This window comes from Desmodus rotundus, chromosome 3, assembly GCF_022682495.2.
Source record: "Desmodus rotundus isolate HL8 chromosome 3, HLdesRot8A.1, whole genome shotgun sequence".
Taxonomy (NCBI): Eukaryota; Metazoa; Chordata; class Mammalia; order Chiroptera; family Phyllostomidae; genus Desmodus; species Desmodus rotundus.
The window spans coordinates 125,059,056-125,079,800 of NC_071389.1; the positions used below are offsets into that span (position 1 = coordinate 125,059,056).

The 20,745-nt window shown below is 34.9% G+C and overlaps 1 protein-coding gene across 6 annotated transcripts in view; it reads right to left on the reverse strand.

Annotated features, from left to right (window-relative positions):
• LRRIQ1 (leucine rich repeats and IQ motif containing 1) overlaps positions 1–20,745 on the reverse strand; it is a 242,786-nt gene that overhangs the window by 184,782 nt on the left and 37,259 nt on the right. For all 6 annotated transcript variants that reach the window (XM_053921022.1, XM_053921021.1, XM_053921016.1 and 3 more), the window contains one exon: positions 20,068–20,218. In XM_053921022.1, coding sequence (XP_053776997.1) covers positions 20,068–20,218 — 151 coding nt within the window. The remainder of the gene's footprint in view (positions 1–20,067; positions 20,219–20,745) is intronic.

Genomic DNA, 20,745 nt, shown 5'->3' on the forward strand with positions numbered 1-20,745 from the left:
AAATGGACCCAAACTATTAAAACAACAGATATAGGTCAACAAGACCAATGATATTAAAACAATAAATGTAGGTGAAGAAATAAATCAAAACGGACCATGACAGACTAATAAGTAATTTAGAAACAACATTTATATAACAGAGAGCCAACGACTGAATTGCCCACAAAGCAGAGATAATCACACTGAGAATAAAATGTGAAGAAGCACAAGATAAAAACACATAGATTGTTTATTTAAATTAATTAAACAATAATATACCTGAAAGATAGACAAAGTCAAACAAAATATGGACCATCTATGACTGAAAAATAAAATTAAACCAAAAAAGTTTTCAAATATATAAAAACAACATTTTCCAGAAATGAAAGCATAAGTCAATCTGTAGTTTGAAAAAGGATTACATTTCAAGACAAATTTGTGTGGATTTATTGACAATAAGATGTTTCTTGGTTAAATTACTGATCAAGGACAAAGAAAATCTTATTCAGGTATATAGACACAGAACGGTTATGAGGAGAGAAAAATCAAGTTAGCTTCCAGGTTTACTACAGCAACACATATCATACATGCAATGCAGCAATGTCCATAAAATACCAAGTAAAAGTGTGACCTAAAAATAGTAGGCACAAATATATTCTCAGGTATGAAGGCAATGATACATATCCTCAAATGTGAAAGAATTCAGAGAATAGAGCGTCCATTAGCCCATTTTGAAAAATAAGATGTAAGAAGAGCTAATGAACTATGCAATTCAGACAAGCAAAAGATGAAAGAAGCAGTTTTAAAAAGAAGTAGTTCTGACCCATTTTCATACAACTCTAATGCTGCTGAAAAAACAGAGACAGTGGCCTGGCCGGGTGGCTCAGCTGGTTGGGCCTTGTTCCATACACCAAAAGGTTGCAGGACTAATCCCCAGTCAGGGCACATAGAGGAGGCAACCCATCACTGTTTCTTTCTCATATTGGTATTTTTCTCTCCTCTCTCATTCTTTCTCCCCCCCACCCTTCCTCTCTCTCTAGAAATCAATAAACATATCCTCATTACCACATGTGAGGCCTTAAAAAAACACAGTCATAAATCCTGATTTAATGAAAATTGTGAGGAAAATAATTGGAGAAAGTATAAATAGTCTAATTTATTCTATTTTCTTTTTTTTCCTTTTTTTATTGTTGTTCAAGTACAGTTTTTGGCCTTTTCCCCCCACCCCTCCCCACCACTCCAGCCATCCCTACCTCCCTCCCCTGTTTCCAACCTCCCCCACTGTTATTGTCCATGTGTCCTTTATAGTTGTTCCTGCAAACCCTTCACCCTTTTCCCCTGAAATCCCCTCCCCTCTCCCCTCTGGTCACTGTCAGCCTGTTCTCAATTTCAGTGTCTTTGGTTATATTTTGCTTGTTTGTTCATTTTGTTGATTAGGTTCCACTTAAAGGTGAGATCATATGGTATTTGTCTTTCACTGCCTGGCTTATTTTGCTTAGCATAATGCTCTCCAGCTCCATCCATGCTGTCTCAAAGGATAGGAGCTGCTTCTTTCTTTCTGCTGCATAGAATTCCATTGTGTAATTTATTTTATTTTCTTAAATATTTTCCAAAATTAGCTTTACTTGCAATATAAAACTCATCAGAGACTCGTTCTACTAGTCCCAGCACTGTGTTGTGTCCTCATGGAAATAGGAAAACGATATGGAATCTATACTCAGGTATCTCTTGCATGATAAATTCATCTAGAATTTTTTTTTAAATTTATAACCTAAAATCATTCAAAGTTTATTAAGTGGCTAACATAAATTACAACATAATATTACAGTAGTGATTTTTAAAAAGGTAGAAAACAGTCAGAAATGTTCAATACTGGTTATTTTGGACAGTGGGATTATAGGTTATTTTATTATTTTACACTACAACTCCTAGACAGTAAGCATGTACTAATTGTACAGATTAAAAGTTACTTAGAAAAAATTAAAATTCTATTTTCAAAAATTACAGGTCAGATATGTCCTTATCACCTTTACCTCTGAAAATAATTAAAAATAGTTTTTACATTTTTTTAAATGTTTCTAAATGAGGTGTTAAGAAAGTTACAATTCTCGGTCCAAAACCCTAACAAATATGGTAGGCAAAGGCGGTAAGCGGAACAGTGAAGCCGGTTTTCAGTGTGAAAAAACTTGTTAAATCTGATGAATAAGAAGATCAATTTCTATAGAATCAAAGTTTGAGAAGACAAAACTCAAAATTCACCTATAGTAGAGAAGTGTAACAGACAATCCCACAAAAATATGGAAGCCCAGTCACTGATAGCCAACCAGAGGACAGGAAGTTAAACTGTCTCGAATCTCAGCAGAAAAGGGGAAAAAATCTGCCTTTTAAATTAATAAACACAAGTTGACTCTCTCATAGGTGTGCAGCTCAAATTCACTTTAATTGTGATCAGAAATCTTCCCCCTAAAATGTAGCACAAACCATCGAGATTATGATTCCCAGCATCCGAGAAATCCTCTCTAAAGAACATATATTCATACCATATGTAAGTATAACCACCAAGCTTAAATTTTAAATGAAATAAATACATGACAAAAAATCACATGAAATATTCAATAAAATAAGGTGTCATAGGAGTTAGCAGAAACAATAAATTCCAGAAAAATGCGACCCACATGGAAATTAGAATTATTTGAAATAAAAAACTCAATAACCAGGATTAATAGCAACTCAGAATTTTTCAACTGTAATATAAATATATAGAAATTATCTACAGACAGCAAAAAAACCTGAAAGACAGAATATAAGAAATATAAAAGCTAGCATCAGAAGATATAACATATTGCTAGTGTTTCAGAAGGAGACAAAAAAATGAGTGAGAAAAAAAACATTTGAAGAGAAAATGGCTAACACATAGCCAAATAATATTAAAGAGTGCAAGCCACATATTCATTAATTGCATCAAACCCCAAGCAGGATGAACAAAAAAGAAATTCACACCTCGACACATCAGAGTAAAATTGCGTAAGAGAAATAGCAAAGAAAAAATACTTGAAATAGGCATAGAAAATACCCTCAGATCTTCCAGAAATGTAACTGATAACTGACTTTTAATAGCAACAGTGAAAGGGTTAAATAATGAAAAGATGCCTGCCAATTACTCAAAGGAAATGAACTTCAATTTAGAAAAATACAGTTGGTTAAATGATTCAATTATGAACATTAAATAAAGACTTTTGAAGGCAAACAAAATCTTGTAGAATTTTTCAACTATTACCACAAGAAATGTTAAAGGATCTACATCAAGAAAAAGGAAGGTGACTTAGGATCTTAAATGAAAGAAGAGTAAAGGGCATAAAAGCAATAAATGTGGGCAAGTATAATCAAACTCTGGCTGTATAAAATAACCATAATGTAGTCCAAGAAGAGTTAAATAAAAATGCATTTAAAATCTTGAATGAAAAAAAAAACATATATAAGTTAGGAAAGTTGAAGTAGGGATATAAAGTAAGTTGACATAAATTGAGCACATTTTATTTTCATGGTGACCACTAAATTAATTAATATATAGGTATTAAAGGAATTAAGCAAAAAGAGAAAATGAGGGGGGAAATCATACAAATCAACTCAAAAGAAGACACAGTGAATGGAGGGAGGAATAGGAAATGTAGCAAAGCTTCCTGTTAGCAGTAATAAGAAACTAGGTAGGTAACAAGAAACAATTCTTAATAAAGAATTATACTAGATGTTTCTGATAACTAGAGAAAAATGACAAAATATAAACATACCTGCTCAAGACATGGAGGAACTAAAATAATATAGAAGAGGGTTAAGTTCCAGAAAAAGTGAAATGAGCACATTATTTATGATATCTATTAATTCTAGGGAAGGATAGGATGTAACCCTTAGGAGTCAAAAGTGTGAGTTCTAGGGTTCTTTCTCCTCAGAGAAGGAGGACTAGGGAGTCCCTACCTCACTTTTGGTTGGGATCTCCATCTGCTTATACATTAACCCAAATACAGAACGGCTCCCAAGGTACCAAAGCCCATCTTTAAGTAGTCTTAATATAAATATATGTATGCATTTAGCTGCACAGAGAGTATTAAGAGTATAAGAGGGTTATAGAATATAAGGGGGAGCTATATCTCTGTAGATATATAGATATATGTACATAAAGAAATGATGATTCAGAATTTTCTAACACAGAAGATGCCAAACCCATAGATTTAAGAGGCATAAGAGACTGATGCAGAATAAATTCTAAGTTGACCACAAGTAGAAATATCAGAGTAGACAGATGAAAACAAAAGACCAAAAGAAAAATTTTAAAAGGGAAAAGAATATTATTTTCCAAAGATCAACAGATTGTTGTGCATCACCTTAAGCAGGGAAAGCTAGTATAAAATGGAATACAGTCCTAATGCAAAATATATGCCAAATCATAAGTCTATATCTCAAAATACATATTCAAATATGTACGGATATGTCTGTATTATGTAAAAACATATTTAGCCAAATAAAATCTGAAAGAGTTTATCCCAGCATACTTGTACTAGATGAAATATGGTAGATAAACGAAGAAATACAGAATGGAAACATTTTAAAAAGTGGGTGAATCCAAATGATAATAACTTTATAAAATACTAATGCCTTAAGGCATTCCAATTAAAATACACAGCAACAGCACATTAAGTTGGAAGGGAGTTAGTGAAGTTGATGTGTTCTATGACCTTGTCATCACCTTGGAATAAGAGGAAAGTACCAAATAAATTTAGATTTGGTAAATCAAGAAGACGTGACATAGTATTTATAGAAAACCAAAAGAATAGTAAAATACCACTATACAACTGGTAAAAATAGAAAGGAAAAATTGAATAATTTGAAACTTCAACCAAACCAAAGAGAAAAAAACAAAAAAGAACAAATAGAATCAAATAGTAAGATAGGAAATTTAAACACAAGTATATCATTTATTGCACTTGATTACTGAATTACTCTTAATTTATTCTTATGGACTAATTGCTATAAATCAAAGTTAGAATTTGTCAGAAAGCCTTGATAAAATAATAACAAAATCAACAAAATTCTACATTACATAAAAGGCATACTAAAAATAAAACTTGTAGAAATACTGTAAGTAAAAGAACAGAAAAAGATACATTATGTAAATACTAAACCAGTGATTCTCAAAGTGTGGTCCAGAGGAATTCCCTACACCTAGAGACACTTTTAAAGTTTCTATGGAGTCAAAACTATTTCATAATAATTCTAAGACATTATTTGCTTTTTTTACTCTCAATTCAGGTGCACAGAGAATTGTGAATGAGACTTTCAGTCAAGATGGCAGCGTAGGAAGACATGACTTGCTTCTTCACACAGCCACATCAAAATTACAACTAAAATATAGAACCACCATCATTCAGGAACATAAGAAATTGAGCTGAATGGAAGTCTGACAACTATGAAATCGAGGTGAATGGAAGTCTGACAACTATGAAATTAAAGAAACTACACCAATCCAGACTGGTAGGAGGGGCACAGACACTGAACACTGAATGGGCTGGTCCCACACCCACTTGGATAAAAATTCAGGAGGGATATCTCAGGAGCGAGGAGTCCCAAACCTATACCAGGCCCCCAGCACAGGATTCCAGTGCCAGGAAGATAAATTCCCACAACTTCTGGCTACAAAAATCATGGGGAGGACTTCTGGCCAAGATGGAGGCATAGGTAGACATACTGTGCCTCCTGGCACAACCAAAAGAAAGACAACAACAAATTTAAAAACAAAAAACAACCAGAACTGACAGAAAATGGAACTGTATGGAAGTCTGACAACCAACAAGTTGAAGAAGAAACATTCAACCAGACTGGTAGGAGGGGCAAAGACAGGCAGTGGAGCAGAGAGGACTCATGGCAAGACAGTAGCTGGAGAACTAGGGTGGGCAAGGTGGTGGCTTGCTGACCAGGGGGTCCCACATTTGCGTGCAGATAAACCAGGAGGAACAACTGGGAAGTGAGACAGACCACACAAACCAGGGTTCCAGCGCGGGGGAAATAAAGCCTCAAAGCCTCTGACTGAAAACGCCTGTAGGGGTTGTGGCAGTGGGAGAAAACTCCCAGACTCACAGGAGAGTTCCTTGGAGACCCACAGGGTCCTAGAACGTACACAAACCCAGCCACCTGGGAGTCAGCACCATAAGGGCCCAGTTTGCTTGTGGGTGGCAGGGGAAGTGACTGAAAACCAGCAGAGAGCTCAACAAGCGGCACTGTTCCCTCTCAGATCCCTCCTTCACATACAGCCTTGCAATGCAGCAATGTGGGTTACCCTGCCCTGGTGAACACCTAAGGCTCTGCCTCTTTACTAACAGGCACGCCGAGACAAAAAAAAAAAATGGCCCAAATGAAAGAACAGATCAAAGCTCCAGAAAAAATACAACTAAGCAACAAAGAGATAGCCAACATATAAGATACACAGTTCAAAACACTGGTAATCAGGATGCTCACAGAATTGGTTGAATATGGTCACAAATTAGAGGAAAAAAATGAAGGCTATGCTAAGTGAAATAAAGGAAATTGTACAGGGAACCAACAGTGAAGGGAAGGAAACCAGGACTCAAATCAACAGTGTGGACCAGAAGGAAGAAAGAAACATTCAACCAGAACAGAATGAAAAAAAGCAAGAATTCAAAAAAATGAGGAGAGGCTTAGAAACCTCCGTGACTTCTTTAAACATTCCAACATCCAAATCATAGGGGTGCCAGAAGAAGAGGAAGAGCAAGAAATTGAAAACATAATGAAGGAGAACTTTCCCAATCTGGCAAAGGAAATAGACTTCCAGGAAGTTCAGGAAGCTCAGAAAATCCCAAAGAAGTTGGACCCAAGGAAGCACACATAATTGACCAAGCACACATATGACCAAGGCACATCATAATTACATTAACCAAGATTAAAGATACGGAGAGAATGTTAAAAGCAGCAAGAGAAAAGGAGACAGTTACCTACAAAGGAGTGCCCATAAGATTATCAGCTGATTTCTCAAAAGAAACCTTGCAGGCAAGAAGGGGCTGGAAAGAAATATTCAAAGTCATGAAAGGCAAAGACCTACATCCAAGATGACTCCATTAAGCAAGGCTGTCATTTAGAATGCAAGGGCAGATAAAGTGCTTCCCAGATAGGGTCAAGTTAAAGGAGTTCATCATCACCAAGCCCTTATTATATGAAATGTTAAAGGGATTTATCTAAGAAAAAGAAAATCAAAAATATGAACAGTAAAATGACAACAAACTCAGTTATTAACAACTGAACCTAAAACAAAAACAAAAACAAACTAAGCAAACAACTAGAATAGGAACAGAATCACAGAAATGGAGACCACTTGGAGGGTTATCAGTGGGGGAGTGGGAGGGGGAGAGAGGGGGAAAAAGGTACAGAAAATAAGTAGTGTAAATGGTGGGTAGGAAATAGATGGGGAGGGGGGTTACGAATGGTATAGGAAATGTAGAAGCCAAAGAACTTATATGTATGACCCATGGACATGAACTAAAGGGGGGGGAATTCGGGTGGGAGGGGGTGTGCAGGGCAGAGGAGAATAGAGGAGGGAATGGGACAACTGTAATAGCATAATCAATAAAATATATTTAATAAAAAAAATGGGGATTGAGTCAGTGGAAGAAACTTCTGGAGCCCCAAACAATTCCTCTTAAAGAATCCGTACATGGACTCACCTACTCAGACTCACTCCCTCTGGGCTCTGGCACCACGGCAGCAGCTCAAAATGCACCAGTGGCATACAGGGAGAAACTGAAGTGCCTGGCACCAAGGAGAGCAGAGGTCATTGTCCCTTTGCTAAACCCTCCCCCCACAGAGCCAGTAGGCTGGTGCCACATCTGATACTCCAACAACCTGGCTAACACTGTTTGATCCACCTTGGAGATCCCAACCCAACTTACCAGCCCCCCCCAAGCTGCTTTTCCATAAGAATGGCTGGACTTGGCTCCTAAATCCTATCACACAAGCAACAGCTGACCTCAATGAGCTCTAATGGCACCAGATTTGATTCACAGCTGGGCTTCACCTGGGAAATCTCCAAGCCCAGTATAAGTAGCAGCCATCTCAGGTTGCTTTACAACCCAGGCAGGGTGCACTGGGCAAAACACAGGTTGGGACTGACTTGGCCTGTACCATCTGGGAAACCTCAGGGCCAGTGTACCCAGTGGGTAGCTACAGACCACATCAGAGCACCACCACCCTGGCCCTGCACAGCTGATCCTCCATGGAGAGCAGAGATTGCTGGTCAGTCCTTGCAGCTGACTGGTCTGAGTAAACCCCTCCCATTGACCTGCCAAGAGCAACCAAGGCTCAACTACAAGAGGAGGGTGTACTCGGCCCACATGAAGGATGCACCTTGAGTACCCAGCTTGGGTGGTAGGGGAGGCTGTGCCACTGGACCCTCCAGGTGACCTAATACATTATACCACACTGCCAACCCACAGAGTCAAAGCAGCTCCACCCAATACATAAAAACACAGGGAGACTGCCAAAATGAGGAGACAAAGAAACATGGCCCAAATGAGAGAACAGATCAACACTCTAGAAAAAGAGCTAAACAAAATGGAGATAAACAATCTATCAGATGTAGAGTTCAAAAGACTGGTTATAAGGATGCTCAAGGAACTTAGTGCAGACCTCAGCAGCATTAAAAAAAAAAAAAAAAAAACAGTCAGAAACTAGGGATACACCAATTGAAATAAAGAACAATTTATAGGAAAACAAGTCAAGTGGATGAAACCAAGAATCAAATCAATGATTTAGAACCCCTAAGGAACCAAAAAACAACCACACAGAACGAGAAGAAATATGAATCCCAAAACAATGAGGATAGGATAAACAGCCTCTGGGAAAACTTCAAGAGGTCCACCATTCACATCATAGGGGTGCCAGAAGGAGAAGAGAAAGAGCAAGAAATTGGAAATCTATCTGAAAAACTAGTGAAAGAAAACTTCCATAATTTGGTGAACGAAATAGACATGCAAGTCCAGGAAGCACTGAGAGTCTCAACTACGGTGCATGCACAGAGGCCCACTCCAAGACACATCATATATAAAAGGCCAAAAGTTAAAGGTAAAGAAAGACTCTAAAAGCAGCAAGAGAAAAGAAGTTAGTTACCAGATGGTTGCCAGATAGGAGGGGGAAGGGGAAAGTGGGTAAAGAGATGAGGGGAGTAAGAAGTACAAGTAGATAGTTACAAAGTAGCATGGGGGTGTAAAGTACAGTATAGGAAATGGAGTAGCCAAATAACTTCTATGACCCATGGACATGAACCATGGTGGGGGGACTTCCTGAGGGAGTAGGAGGCGCTGGGTGGAGTAGGGGTAAAGAGGGAAAAATCAGGAAAACTGTAATAGCATAATCAATAAAGTATAATTTTTTTTAAAAAAGTGGAGTTTTCCAAAGGCTACATGAGATGTATTATAGCAAACTGAATGGAAAAGAAAGTATGGAAATCCAACTGTCTTATGTTAAGCAGAACATTAAAGAGATTTGGAAATACGGTAATAATGACCTTTCATGTGTGTGTGTGGTGCTGACACCACACGTGTATGTGGTGTGTTGGCTTTCGTGTGTGTGTGTGGTGGTCATACCATGTGTGTATGTGGTGGGGTGGGTTTCGCATGTATGTGTGAGTTGGTTTTGTTATAATTTATAAAACGGTTTTGAATATGAAGTTGCAAAAGCTTTATTATCTTAAGCTCAGAGTAAATTAATAAAAACAAACATTTTTCTAATTTTTTTCTAGCACAGTAAATATCAATAGATACAGCCAACATAAATGAAAGGTGTTTGAGAGAGATTCTCAATTTATAAGGGTGTTAAAGGGTCTGATTCCAAAAGAAATTTAGTTTGATTATATCAGACGGAGAAGACTAAAGCAGAAAGCATTAATACAGATGAAGAGAGACATTTACAAATGATCAAATTAATCAATTCAACAGAAACATATAGAAGTTACAAATTTTTATGTGCTGAATAGCATGGCATAAAAATATATATACAGCAAAAAAAACCGGCTATAAGCTTAAAGATATACAATCTACCGTCACCATGGGAGTTATATACATAATTTTCTCCATGACTATACTGACACTTTCAGTATACCATTTACTCAACAGAGAGTATAGTATAATGAAAAGTGCTGAGGCTCTGAGGCAGGCAGTCCTGAATTTCAATAAACATGCCTATTCCAAAACCAGCTAAATGAATATAAACAAGTTAGCTAATTTGTTTGAGTCTCTGTTCCTGAATTTGTGAAGTGGGAGTGATTTCATGTTATTGGGAGAATAAAAAATAATATTTTAAAGTAGAGTTTGATAACATTTTTATGTGCTGGGTACTAAAAAATATTCTTATTATTGTTCCCTAACAATTATCCCTAATGAAAACAAGGAGTTCACCACTGTAACTGTGGTGACAAAATCAGTCCTCAGAGAGAAATGATGCTAAATGCTAACATTTGAGCTAAACTTTAAAGAAGGAATAGGATATTAATACACACTCAAAGTAACGTCTACACCCAATTGATTAAGCAGTAATTTGATCAGTCAATGAAGCTGGACAAAAAGAGAAAATCTAAATGTGAAGGAAATTATAGTAAGTTGCCACCATTCCTCTTTTAATATTACAAATTGTTTGCTGTCAAATGAAGGATGAGAACTGAGTAAAACAGACTTACAGAAAGCCTTACCTTAGAGTATCATTACTCCTCAACATATCTAATAAAATTATTTTCTCCCAAAATTTCTGATATTTCTTCCACTCTTTGCTATTACAACATAAAACATAACAAACAATAGCCAAAAAATATTTAAGAGCCTGTCTAAAAAGATTTAAGTATAATAAACAGTGGCTGAGGGTTCCTTTTTGTCCACAACTTCTTCAACATTTTTTATTACTTGTCTAGGACCAGATGGCTTCAGCAGTGAATCCTACCAAACTTTTAAAAAAGATTTGACACCTATCCTTCTCAAACTCTTCTAAGAAATTGAATAAGAGGCATGGTGGGGTGAAAGTGGAGACAATTGTACTTGAACAACAGTAAAAAAAAAAAAATTGCTTAAATATTCTTGAGTTTACTGCTTCAATATTCTTCATTAGCTCTTTAAAAGTTTCCTAAGTCCCACAAAATACAACTGAAGCCAAGTGTGTTTATCCCTCAAAGGGCCCTTGCCAAAAGGGCCCTTTGGCAAAATTAGCATTTAGATATCTTGCTGCAAATTCCTCCACAGAAATGAATCAATGGTCTCACAAAACATTCCTGCCACCAGGTGAGGGCAGGGGGGTCTTGCCTGTAAGGAACAGCCAAGGTAAAAGTGTTAAATTAGACTGGAGCTTTTCCCTGAAGTGTTTGGTAAGCATCTCCTTTAGCTGCGCAATGTTTGTGAGTCACCTACAAACATGATGAGATTTTTACATGTCAATGCACTGGTCCTTCAGGATCATACATGTTGCATGGAAAGAATATTGAAACAGGAATCGGGAAACTTGCATTCTAGCCCCACTTCTGCCAGGAGTTAGACGAAAACTGTGTGGGTCTGTTTCTTCATCTACAAACTAAGAAGCCTAGACTGGCAAATATGTAAAATCCTTTTCAGCTTTGTATTATGCATTGTGTTGTATTTCAAAACTAGAGTATCGCTTTGGCTATTTGGGGTCCTTTATGGTTCCATACAAATCTGATTTTTTTTGTTTTATTTCTTGAAAAAATGTCATTGGGATTTTGATAGGGATTGCATTAAGTTTGTGTACTTCTTTGGGTAATAGGGACATTTTAACTACGTTAATTATTCCAATCCATGAACACAGAGTATCTTTCCATTTCATAGGGTCTTATTCAATCTCTTTTAATAATGCTTTGTAGTTTTCAGTTTATAGGTTCTTCACATACCATAAGTTTATTCCTAGGTATTTTCTCCTTTTCTGCTATAATTGCAAACTGACTTTTTTCATATTTTTCTGAAATTTCACTGTTGCTATATAGGAATGCAGTGGATCTTTGTACACTGACTTTCTATCCTGAAACTTTATTGTATTTGTTTGTTGTTCCTAATGGTTTGTTGATGGTGTCTTTAGGGTTTTCTATGTAAAGAATCATATCATCTGCAACAAGCAGCACTTCTTCATCCCCAATTTGGATGTCTTTTCTTTCTTTCTCTTGTCTGATTGATCTGGCTAGGACTTCCAGTACTATGTTGAATAAGAGTAACGAGTGTAGACATCCTTGTCTTATTCCTGATTTTAGAAGAGAATCTTTCAGTTTTTCATCGAGTATGATATTAGCTGAGGGCTTTCCATACATGATCTTTATTATATGTTGAGGTACTTTCCTTCTAGACCCATTTTATTGAGTTTTTAATCATAAATGGATATTGTATCTTTCAAATGTTTTTTCTACACCTATTGATAAGATTGTATGGTTTTTATGATTTGTTTTGTTAATGTGTTCTGTTACATTGATGGATTTATGCATATTGAACCATCCTTGTGCCCCTGGAATGATCGTAATATATTTTTAATGCATTGTTTTATTTGATTTGATATTATTTAGTTTAGGAATTTTCCATCTGTATTCATCAGAGACATTAGTCTGTAGTTTTCTTTTTTTGTATGTTATCCTTCCCAGGTTTTGGTATCAGGGTTATGTAGGGCTCATAAAATGTGTTGGAAACTATTGCCTCTTTTTTTTTTTTTTTACACTGTTGTTCAAGTACAATTGTCTCCATTTTCACCCCACCATGCTTCTTACTCAGTTTCTTGGACGGGTTTGAGAAGGATAGGTATCAAATCTTTTTTAAAAGTCTGGTAGGATTCACTGTTGAAGCCAGATGGTCCTAGACAAGTAATAAAAAATGTTGAAGTTGTGGACAAAAAGGAACCCTCAGTCACTGCTGGTGGGAATATAAGCTGGTACAGTTATTATGGAAAACAGCATGGAAATTCCTCAAAAAATTAAGAATAGAGTACCATATGACCCAGCAATCCCTCTTCTGGGTATCTAGTCACAAAATTTGAAAACACTTATTTGCAAAGATACATGTGCTTCTGTGTTCATTGCAGCATTATTCATATAAGGTGGCCAAGACATGAAACAAGCAAAGCGTCCTTCAGTAGATGATTGGATAAAGAAGATGTGGTACATATATAATGGAATGCTTCTCAGCCATTAAGAAGAAACAAAATACCGCCATTTGCAACAACATGGATGGACCTTGAGAATATCATGCTAAATAAAATAAGCAGTCAAAAGAAGCTAAGAACCATGCGCTTTCACTCATCTGTGGGACATAAAACTGAAACCCATAGTCACAGACAACCGCATAGTGGTTACCAGAGGGAAGGAGGTTGTGAGGGTAGTAAAGAGGAACAGGGGCCAAATACATGGTGATGGAACATGATCAGACTTTGGGAGGCGGGCACACAATGCAACATATAGATCATGTATCGTAGAAATGTACACTTGAAACCTCTATAATCTTATTTACCAATGTCATCCTAACAAATTTAATTTAAAAAAAAAAAAAAAAGCAAGTGAAATATAACCAAAGACATTGAAATTGGGAGCAAGCTGACAGTAACCAGAAGGGAGAGTGGAAGGGATAATGGGGGAAAAGGGTGCAGGGTTTGCAGGAACAACTATAAAGGACACACAGGCAATAACAAGGGGGGAGGCTGGAAATGGGGGAGAAGTGGGGGGGGCAGAAAGCTGTACTTGAACAACAATAAAAATCAAAAGTATTTTTAAAAAATTAAATTAAATTAAATTTAAGAAACTGAAGAGTAAGCTAGCACCATCTAGTGGAATCCAAAGAATTCACTGAGTATATCCAGAGCTTCATTATACTTCCCTATTTTTCTAATATTCCAAAGCCAACATTTGGTAGCAAGAATTAACCCAGGCCTATTTGCCCTATGAGCCACGACACAGCAACAAAGCTATGTGAAATGCTGAATTATGTCAGTACCTTTGTTCTTATTATATGCTAGTGTCACTTTCCCAAAAGCAATATGATCTGAAAATAAGGCAGCAGAAAAAGAAAAAAACCTCTTAGTATTTCTATTAACTTACAATATTTTTAGGAATCTATTGCCTGAAATTTATAAATAAACAAATTAATTTCTGGCATTAAAGGAACATTTTTCCAGGTTAAAGTTTTCATAAAATGGCACATCAGAAGCTTCATAAATGAGAAAAATAAAAATATTTGCTCTTACAGTTAAAATCATACTTTTTTTCATGTTTACCAATATTCAATAAATGAGATATAGCAATTTACCCCTAGTCTCTTTCTCTATATATAAATATTTATCACTAGGATAACCTTGGTGAAAATCAGGATATCTAATTGTTTTGTTTATTACTGCATCCTCAGTAATATTCGAGTGCTGTGTTCTAGTGCCTGGAAAAGTGCTGGCACATAATAAGTGCTCAATAAATTTTTTCATTAGTAAATTCATCAGTGAATAAACCTTTAACTCATTAGGTTTTTCAGCATAAAGAATGGTACTATAGTATAATAACAAAATGAAAACCTTAAATAATAAACACATATTTATTAGAGAGGCAGCAGAAGGAGGCAATTCAAAAATTAGGTACCGGGGTAGACTGCCAAGTTTCGAATCCTGACTCTTATCATTCACTAACTGTGTGATCTTAGATAATTCGCTAGACCTTTCTGTTATCCTTCAGTTATCTTAACCTTAAGTTATCTTAACTAAAAATATATAAATAAATAAAGATTTAACAGTACCTAACTCGTAACAATTATATGATGCAAATGAATTTATATGGATAAAACAAATAAAATAATGCCAGGTGGTAAAAAGTTACCTATTAATATATTTATATTTTAAGTTGTTTTTTAATAAATAAAATGTATAATATGGTTTTGCCATTCCTCATAATTTTTTTCAAAATTAATTTAGTTTCAAATGTTTCTTCTAGAACGTCAAAAAAGGTCATATAAAGATGGGAGGAACAAAAAACTGGACTATAAATTATACATCACCTATTTTTCATTTGCTTTAGCTATTCATTAAAAAAACTAAATAAAAAACACCAACTTAAAATACAAAAGATTTCCCACAGATCAGTTTTGTAAACTTTAATCACTATAGCAATATCCCTTTAAGAAATAAGTTTCCACATAACTTGTACAAAACAAAATGTTTTACCAAGTTGCCTACAATTCACTTGTGCTAAATTTTAGGCAAAAGAAAGCATAAAATATAATAGTAATACAAAAAACCTTAACGCTTAGACTGCAAACTAACCCAAACTAACTGAATTATAAAAGACAGTCATATAACTCAAAGAAAAATCATAAAACATTTTAAATTAATAAAAAAGTACAATAAAACCCCTTGTCTGATTAAAATAAATCCATCTTCAAAATCATCAACCTAATGAATTTAATAAACTTAGAGCAATTACTTTGTACATTAAAAACATGCTATAATCAAAAACTTGCTACTAATATAGAACCAATCATAGAAAACTATATAAAAATGTATACAGTATTTTTTTAATTACTACAAAATTTATATGACCCGATAAGCTCCAATATAATAGCTTATTTTTTACTATATTTGGCCAGAGAATAATTTATACCTCAATATATACTTTAGAAATAACACTTAAATTTATATTTTATTATGATTCATAATAAGTAAAACCATCTCTTTCCATACGCACAGTGTACAATATGTTTAAATATTAAAGGCAATAACAAAAATATATTAAATTTGTAATTTTTATTCATAGAATTCAATTTTAAATTACTTTTAAAAAGTATATTTCATATTGCGTTCCTGTTTCTACAATTAAACAGTTTAATTAGAATGGAAAATATTCAGCGTGAGTAATTTCCAATAAATTGTGTTAAATTGACACAGTAGCTATTCTGTTCATTTAAATGCAAAGGTCAAATAAAATGTACATTAGTGTTTTCTAACAAAAAGACTAATTAGCACTAACATTACATATTAACTATCACAGTAACTATAGCTTAGTAAGAATTAGAAACAAATTAAACTTGAAACTACAAATGTAAAATACCTGGCATTGCTTCCAATTTTATTTCACCTACATAAGAAATATAGCACAGAATAGTAACTTATTAATTTATAAACACAAATCTATCTTTGTGCTCCTTCACGAGAGTTTTCAGCATCAATTTATCACTGAAAGACAAAATCTATGCTTTTCACTCAGCTCAACCAGAATCTTGGTAAGCAGTTTCTGAAGATGAAAAACAGACTCCAACTGGTTTTCAGAAAATCTACTTTCTCATGTATACTCTACCCACACTCAATAAATACAGTGTTTTCACTGTACCCACAGACAGCAAAGATGTCTTTTACCGTGTTAGCTCTGTACTACTACATAGAGATACCTGAGGTACATCAATTAATAGGATGGCAGTTTTCACATAAATCTTGCTGATATCCTATCCCAGGAAATCCACTGGCTACAAAATATCCCATACAGCACTGCTGGCAATGAAAATGAAGTGAATGAGAGTTCAAGCATTTCTTCTCACAAACAGCCCTTTAATTTTTTTAAAGTTTGCTTCACTGTGTGCCAATATAGTAACATACATTTCAATGCATTTGCCTTCATTCCAACAACAACAAAATTATTTCTATGTATATTAAATTAAAAATTTAAAATCAAAATTTTGTATCAGAAGTATCAGTATTTCCACATGGGATAAGTCATGAGTAGCCCTAAAGCAGGAAACACAGGCAAATAGACAGATTGAAGTGTACTATACATTATACTATTTTCAAGTGTGCCTTGAAATGTTTGCAAAATAAAAGCCTGCTTTGTGCAAACAACTATATTTTCCTCATAGTAAAAAAATGGGAGATGATTGTGACTGCCTAAATCCAACTCTCCCTATACCTCCTCCAGAATTTCATAAATAGCAAAAAAATAAAAAAATAAAAATACTCACCAACTATCTTTCCAGTGTAAATGGGAAATAAAGAAATACAAGCTGAATTTTTTTCTAAGTGAGACCATAAGTACCCATGGCCAGAGGATCTAGGCTGAATCCACACTCATACAGAGAGAATCCAAATTCCAGGGAAAGTGAATGGGAAAGTAAGAAAGGAAGGTGCTCTAGTGGGGGAAGAAGCCGTGCATTGTCAACAGGCCTCCCACCAGAAAAACAGAGCATTACCCTGAGCACGGTGACACTACTGAGACCAGTTATGCAAGCTGAGTTAATACATGCAAATGGCCATAGTCTATTTGAGGGAAAAACATTTATGCCTGGATCAAACTATGCTGCATACAAGTATACACCTAAAACAAAGTGATTCAGAAAGATCAAAGAAAATTGTTTTTTAAATGGCCAAAATGGCAAATACAAACAGAAAGAAACTATTTCAGACAGGATAGTATCTAGTCCTGAAAGCATTAAAGAGACCAAAAAGAAAACACAATTTTCTAGGCTAAAATTCACAATGAAGACAACACAGTCATCTACGAAACAGTATGGAGCAACATCCATTAAGTGGAAACCAAAGAAAGCGTACACGAAAAGACTCATTTAAACGAGCTCAACTTCCTCAGTCCGAAGTAGACCAAGTAAACATAAAATATCTAAAACAAGTGATCACTAAGGTAGATCTTACAGATGAAAATATAGACTCTATATTGAAATAAAAATAAATAGCCTGCTTTTCAACTACACATTAAACATTCCTGAAAATTGACCACATATTAGAAAATCACAGTAAATTCCAAAAAGCAGAAATGGCACAAAATCATTTTCTGAATATAATGCAATAAAACTAGAAAGAATAACAACAACAAAGTTCTTCTCATACAGAAATGTAAAATCTTAGCTAAAATATAAAATGCACCATAAATTGTAGAACTGATGGAAATACCTATGGATCATAAGTTATGGACTAAGCAGTACTCAGAGGAAAATGTATAGACTTAAGTATTTATGTCAATAACAGTGAAGAAATTATGGAAGGAATGATCAAATCACAAAACTTACTTTTTGCATCCCCATTGCATTAATTGATTCAGGCCACATTAATCAATGGATAAAAATAATATCTAAAGCTTGGTAGAGGTCTTTATAACGGAGGGTTTAGGCTCTTACTAGCTGTCCCCAACGTCAATTGCAGCAGCATCGAAAGCAAACAAACACTATATGACTCCCAGTGTAAGGCAATACGGTACACAGAGTCCCACCTGTGAGAAAGTCCTGCTGAAATGACTGAATCGGAATCTAATCAAGCCTGCTGAGGTAAGTTCCATTTACAGTAAATTCAGGGATTAGAAAACAACTGCAATGACACTAAAGAGAAGTAAACGGACAAATCCAGAATGTGGGACATCACATAGGACAATTAATATAGGTTCGCAAATAAATCTGTGGCATAGGTTGAAAAAGTGGGAGGATTTTGCTGCAGATTTAAGAGACTTCAAAGATTATGTAAATATAATATGTGGTAATATGTAAGTTGTATTATTTTTCAAATCAACTCATAATTTTGAAAAAATGAGAAAATTGGATTATGGATATTCAGTTGATAGTAGGTATCACCATGAATTATAATAGATGTCACAATGCATTGTGGTTAAGTAAGAATGAACCGTATTATTAAATGCCATTTCCTAAAGCATGAAAGAGTGAAATTATATAATTTTGGGACTTGCTTTAAGAAAGAAAAAATAAAAACAAAAAATGTAACAATGAAGCAAATGTTGAATATGGTTACGTGAATCTTCATGTATTAATTTTGTAAATGTTTTAAATTTTCAACATTAAAAAATGAAAGTACAACCATAACCAAACAAACAAAACTAACATCAAGGAGGCCTGAGTAGAACCAGGCCTAAGCACAGAATGCTGGCTTACTTTTCCTCCCCATCTACTCCCTCACCACTACCTGACATTTTGGTCCAGATCTCTTCCCTAATGACTGCAGGACAGAGCAGGTGGAAGGACAGGGCTTTTGGTGGTTCCAGAACTTTAAGTCATTAGCATTGTACCAGAGTAAAGTTTTGATCTAGTTCCTGATTTTTTGATAATCCTTGACTATTCATTAATTCACTATTTAAGCCCCTAACAAGTGCCTTGAGAATTGCACGAGTTAAATAAAAAAAAGTAACAGAGAAGTTTAAACCAGGTAGTAAAAAATATCATACTTCTATTTCAGAATTATCATACTGGAAACGGTATAGAAGTAAGTTGAATTTCAGTCGGTAGAAAAGAGAAGTTGGGTAGTAAACAAGTGAGAGCAAGAACAGAACACTCATAAAACTTGACAGCAAAGTGCAAGAGAGATGAGGTGATGGTAGAAGTGAATGGCAACAGGAAAACTTGACATAAGGCAGGAGATAAAACGATGGAGTAAAGTACCAGAGGAGACTGATAGGTATATTTATAGAAATAGAAGTACTGGCTTTAAACAAACCAACAAACAAAAACAGTTCTGTTGCTGACCTATATGGATTATAAAGTGTGAGGGTGGAAATAGGTATAGATATACATGTATACAGATATACAAATGGAAAGGTGGAGAAGATTAAGAAGATGAATTATTTCTTCTAGGTGGTATTAGTAGCCTTAGCTAAAGAAAAAGTGAGTACGAGTGATGTATGTAGGCAAGCAAAGCAGTGATGGAAGGGTTTACCAGGGAACAGTTACGACAGTTACTAGCAGAAAGCACAGAATTCATAAAAATACGATGGCACCAAACTAGGGTATTATATTCCCCAGTAGAGCTCAGATCACTACTGATTATAAGAAAAGGAACAGGAAGGTGAATATATTATTAATAGAAGAAGCTACTAACAACTAGCCATTTGTCAGTGAGCATATTCTTTTTATATATAGATTTAAAATTATTTTATTTCCTTAACAAATAAGAATAAAAAAGTAAATAAGTATGGCATAAACAAAATAAACAAATTATGGATGGTGGCCTATTAAAAGAAATAAATGAAACAAAATATAATCATGAGAAATAAATGTCTATAAATTCAAATTCCATTGTTCTCACCAATTCGAGTGATTTTATTATGTGAAAGTTCAAGATTTTGGATATTAGTGCAGCCATCCAAACCATGCAAAGAAGTCAGTTGATTTTTATTAAGAAGAAGAACACAGAGATTTTCCAAATTTTCACAGTTTATAGTCTCAATCTTATTCTCCTAAAACAAAGAACAAATGTAATTGATTTTAATTCATTGTCTTATTTTTAAAAATTAAAGCTTGCAAAAAGAGGGTGAGATATAATCTCCAAATGAATATTAAAATCTCTAACTTTTAAGTAACCATGCAGAATGTTATAACGTTTAGATAAAAATATATTGAGTAATCTAATAATTGACTTTGTATTATTAATAATCTTTTAAAATATAGAAAATATAGAGGATCACATAAATATTTCAATCTAAATGCATAAGAGTTAACATTTGGTCACAGTTCCTATACAAAACTGTACTTTAAAAGAAACCAAACACTGAAAAAGCTGAAGTCTCCCACTTCCCCTCCTCAGTTCCTTCCTCTCCCCAGAACACTAAGACCATGAATTAAGTATATATCTCATGTATAGATTTGTAGTTCCCCTACACATACACATCTTTGCAATACATATACGAGGTCTCTTAAGAAAAAGTCCAACCATTGTTAATATAACAAGAAAGGTTGGCGTGACATCAATGTAACCTGGCAGCCA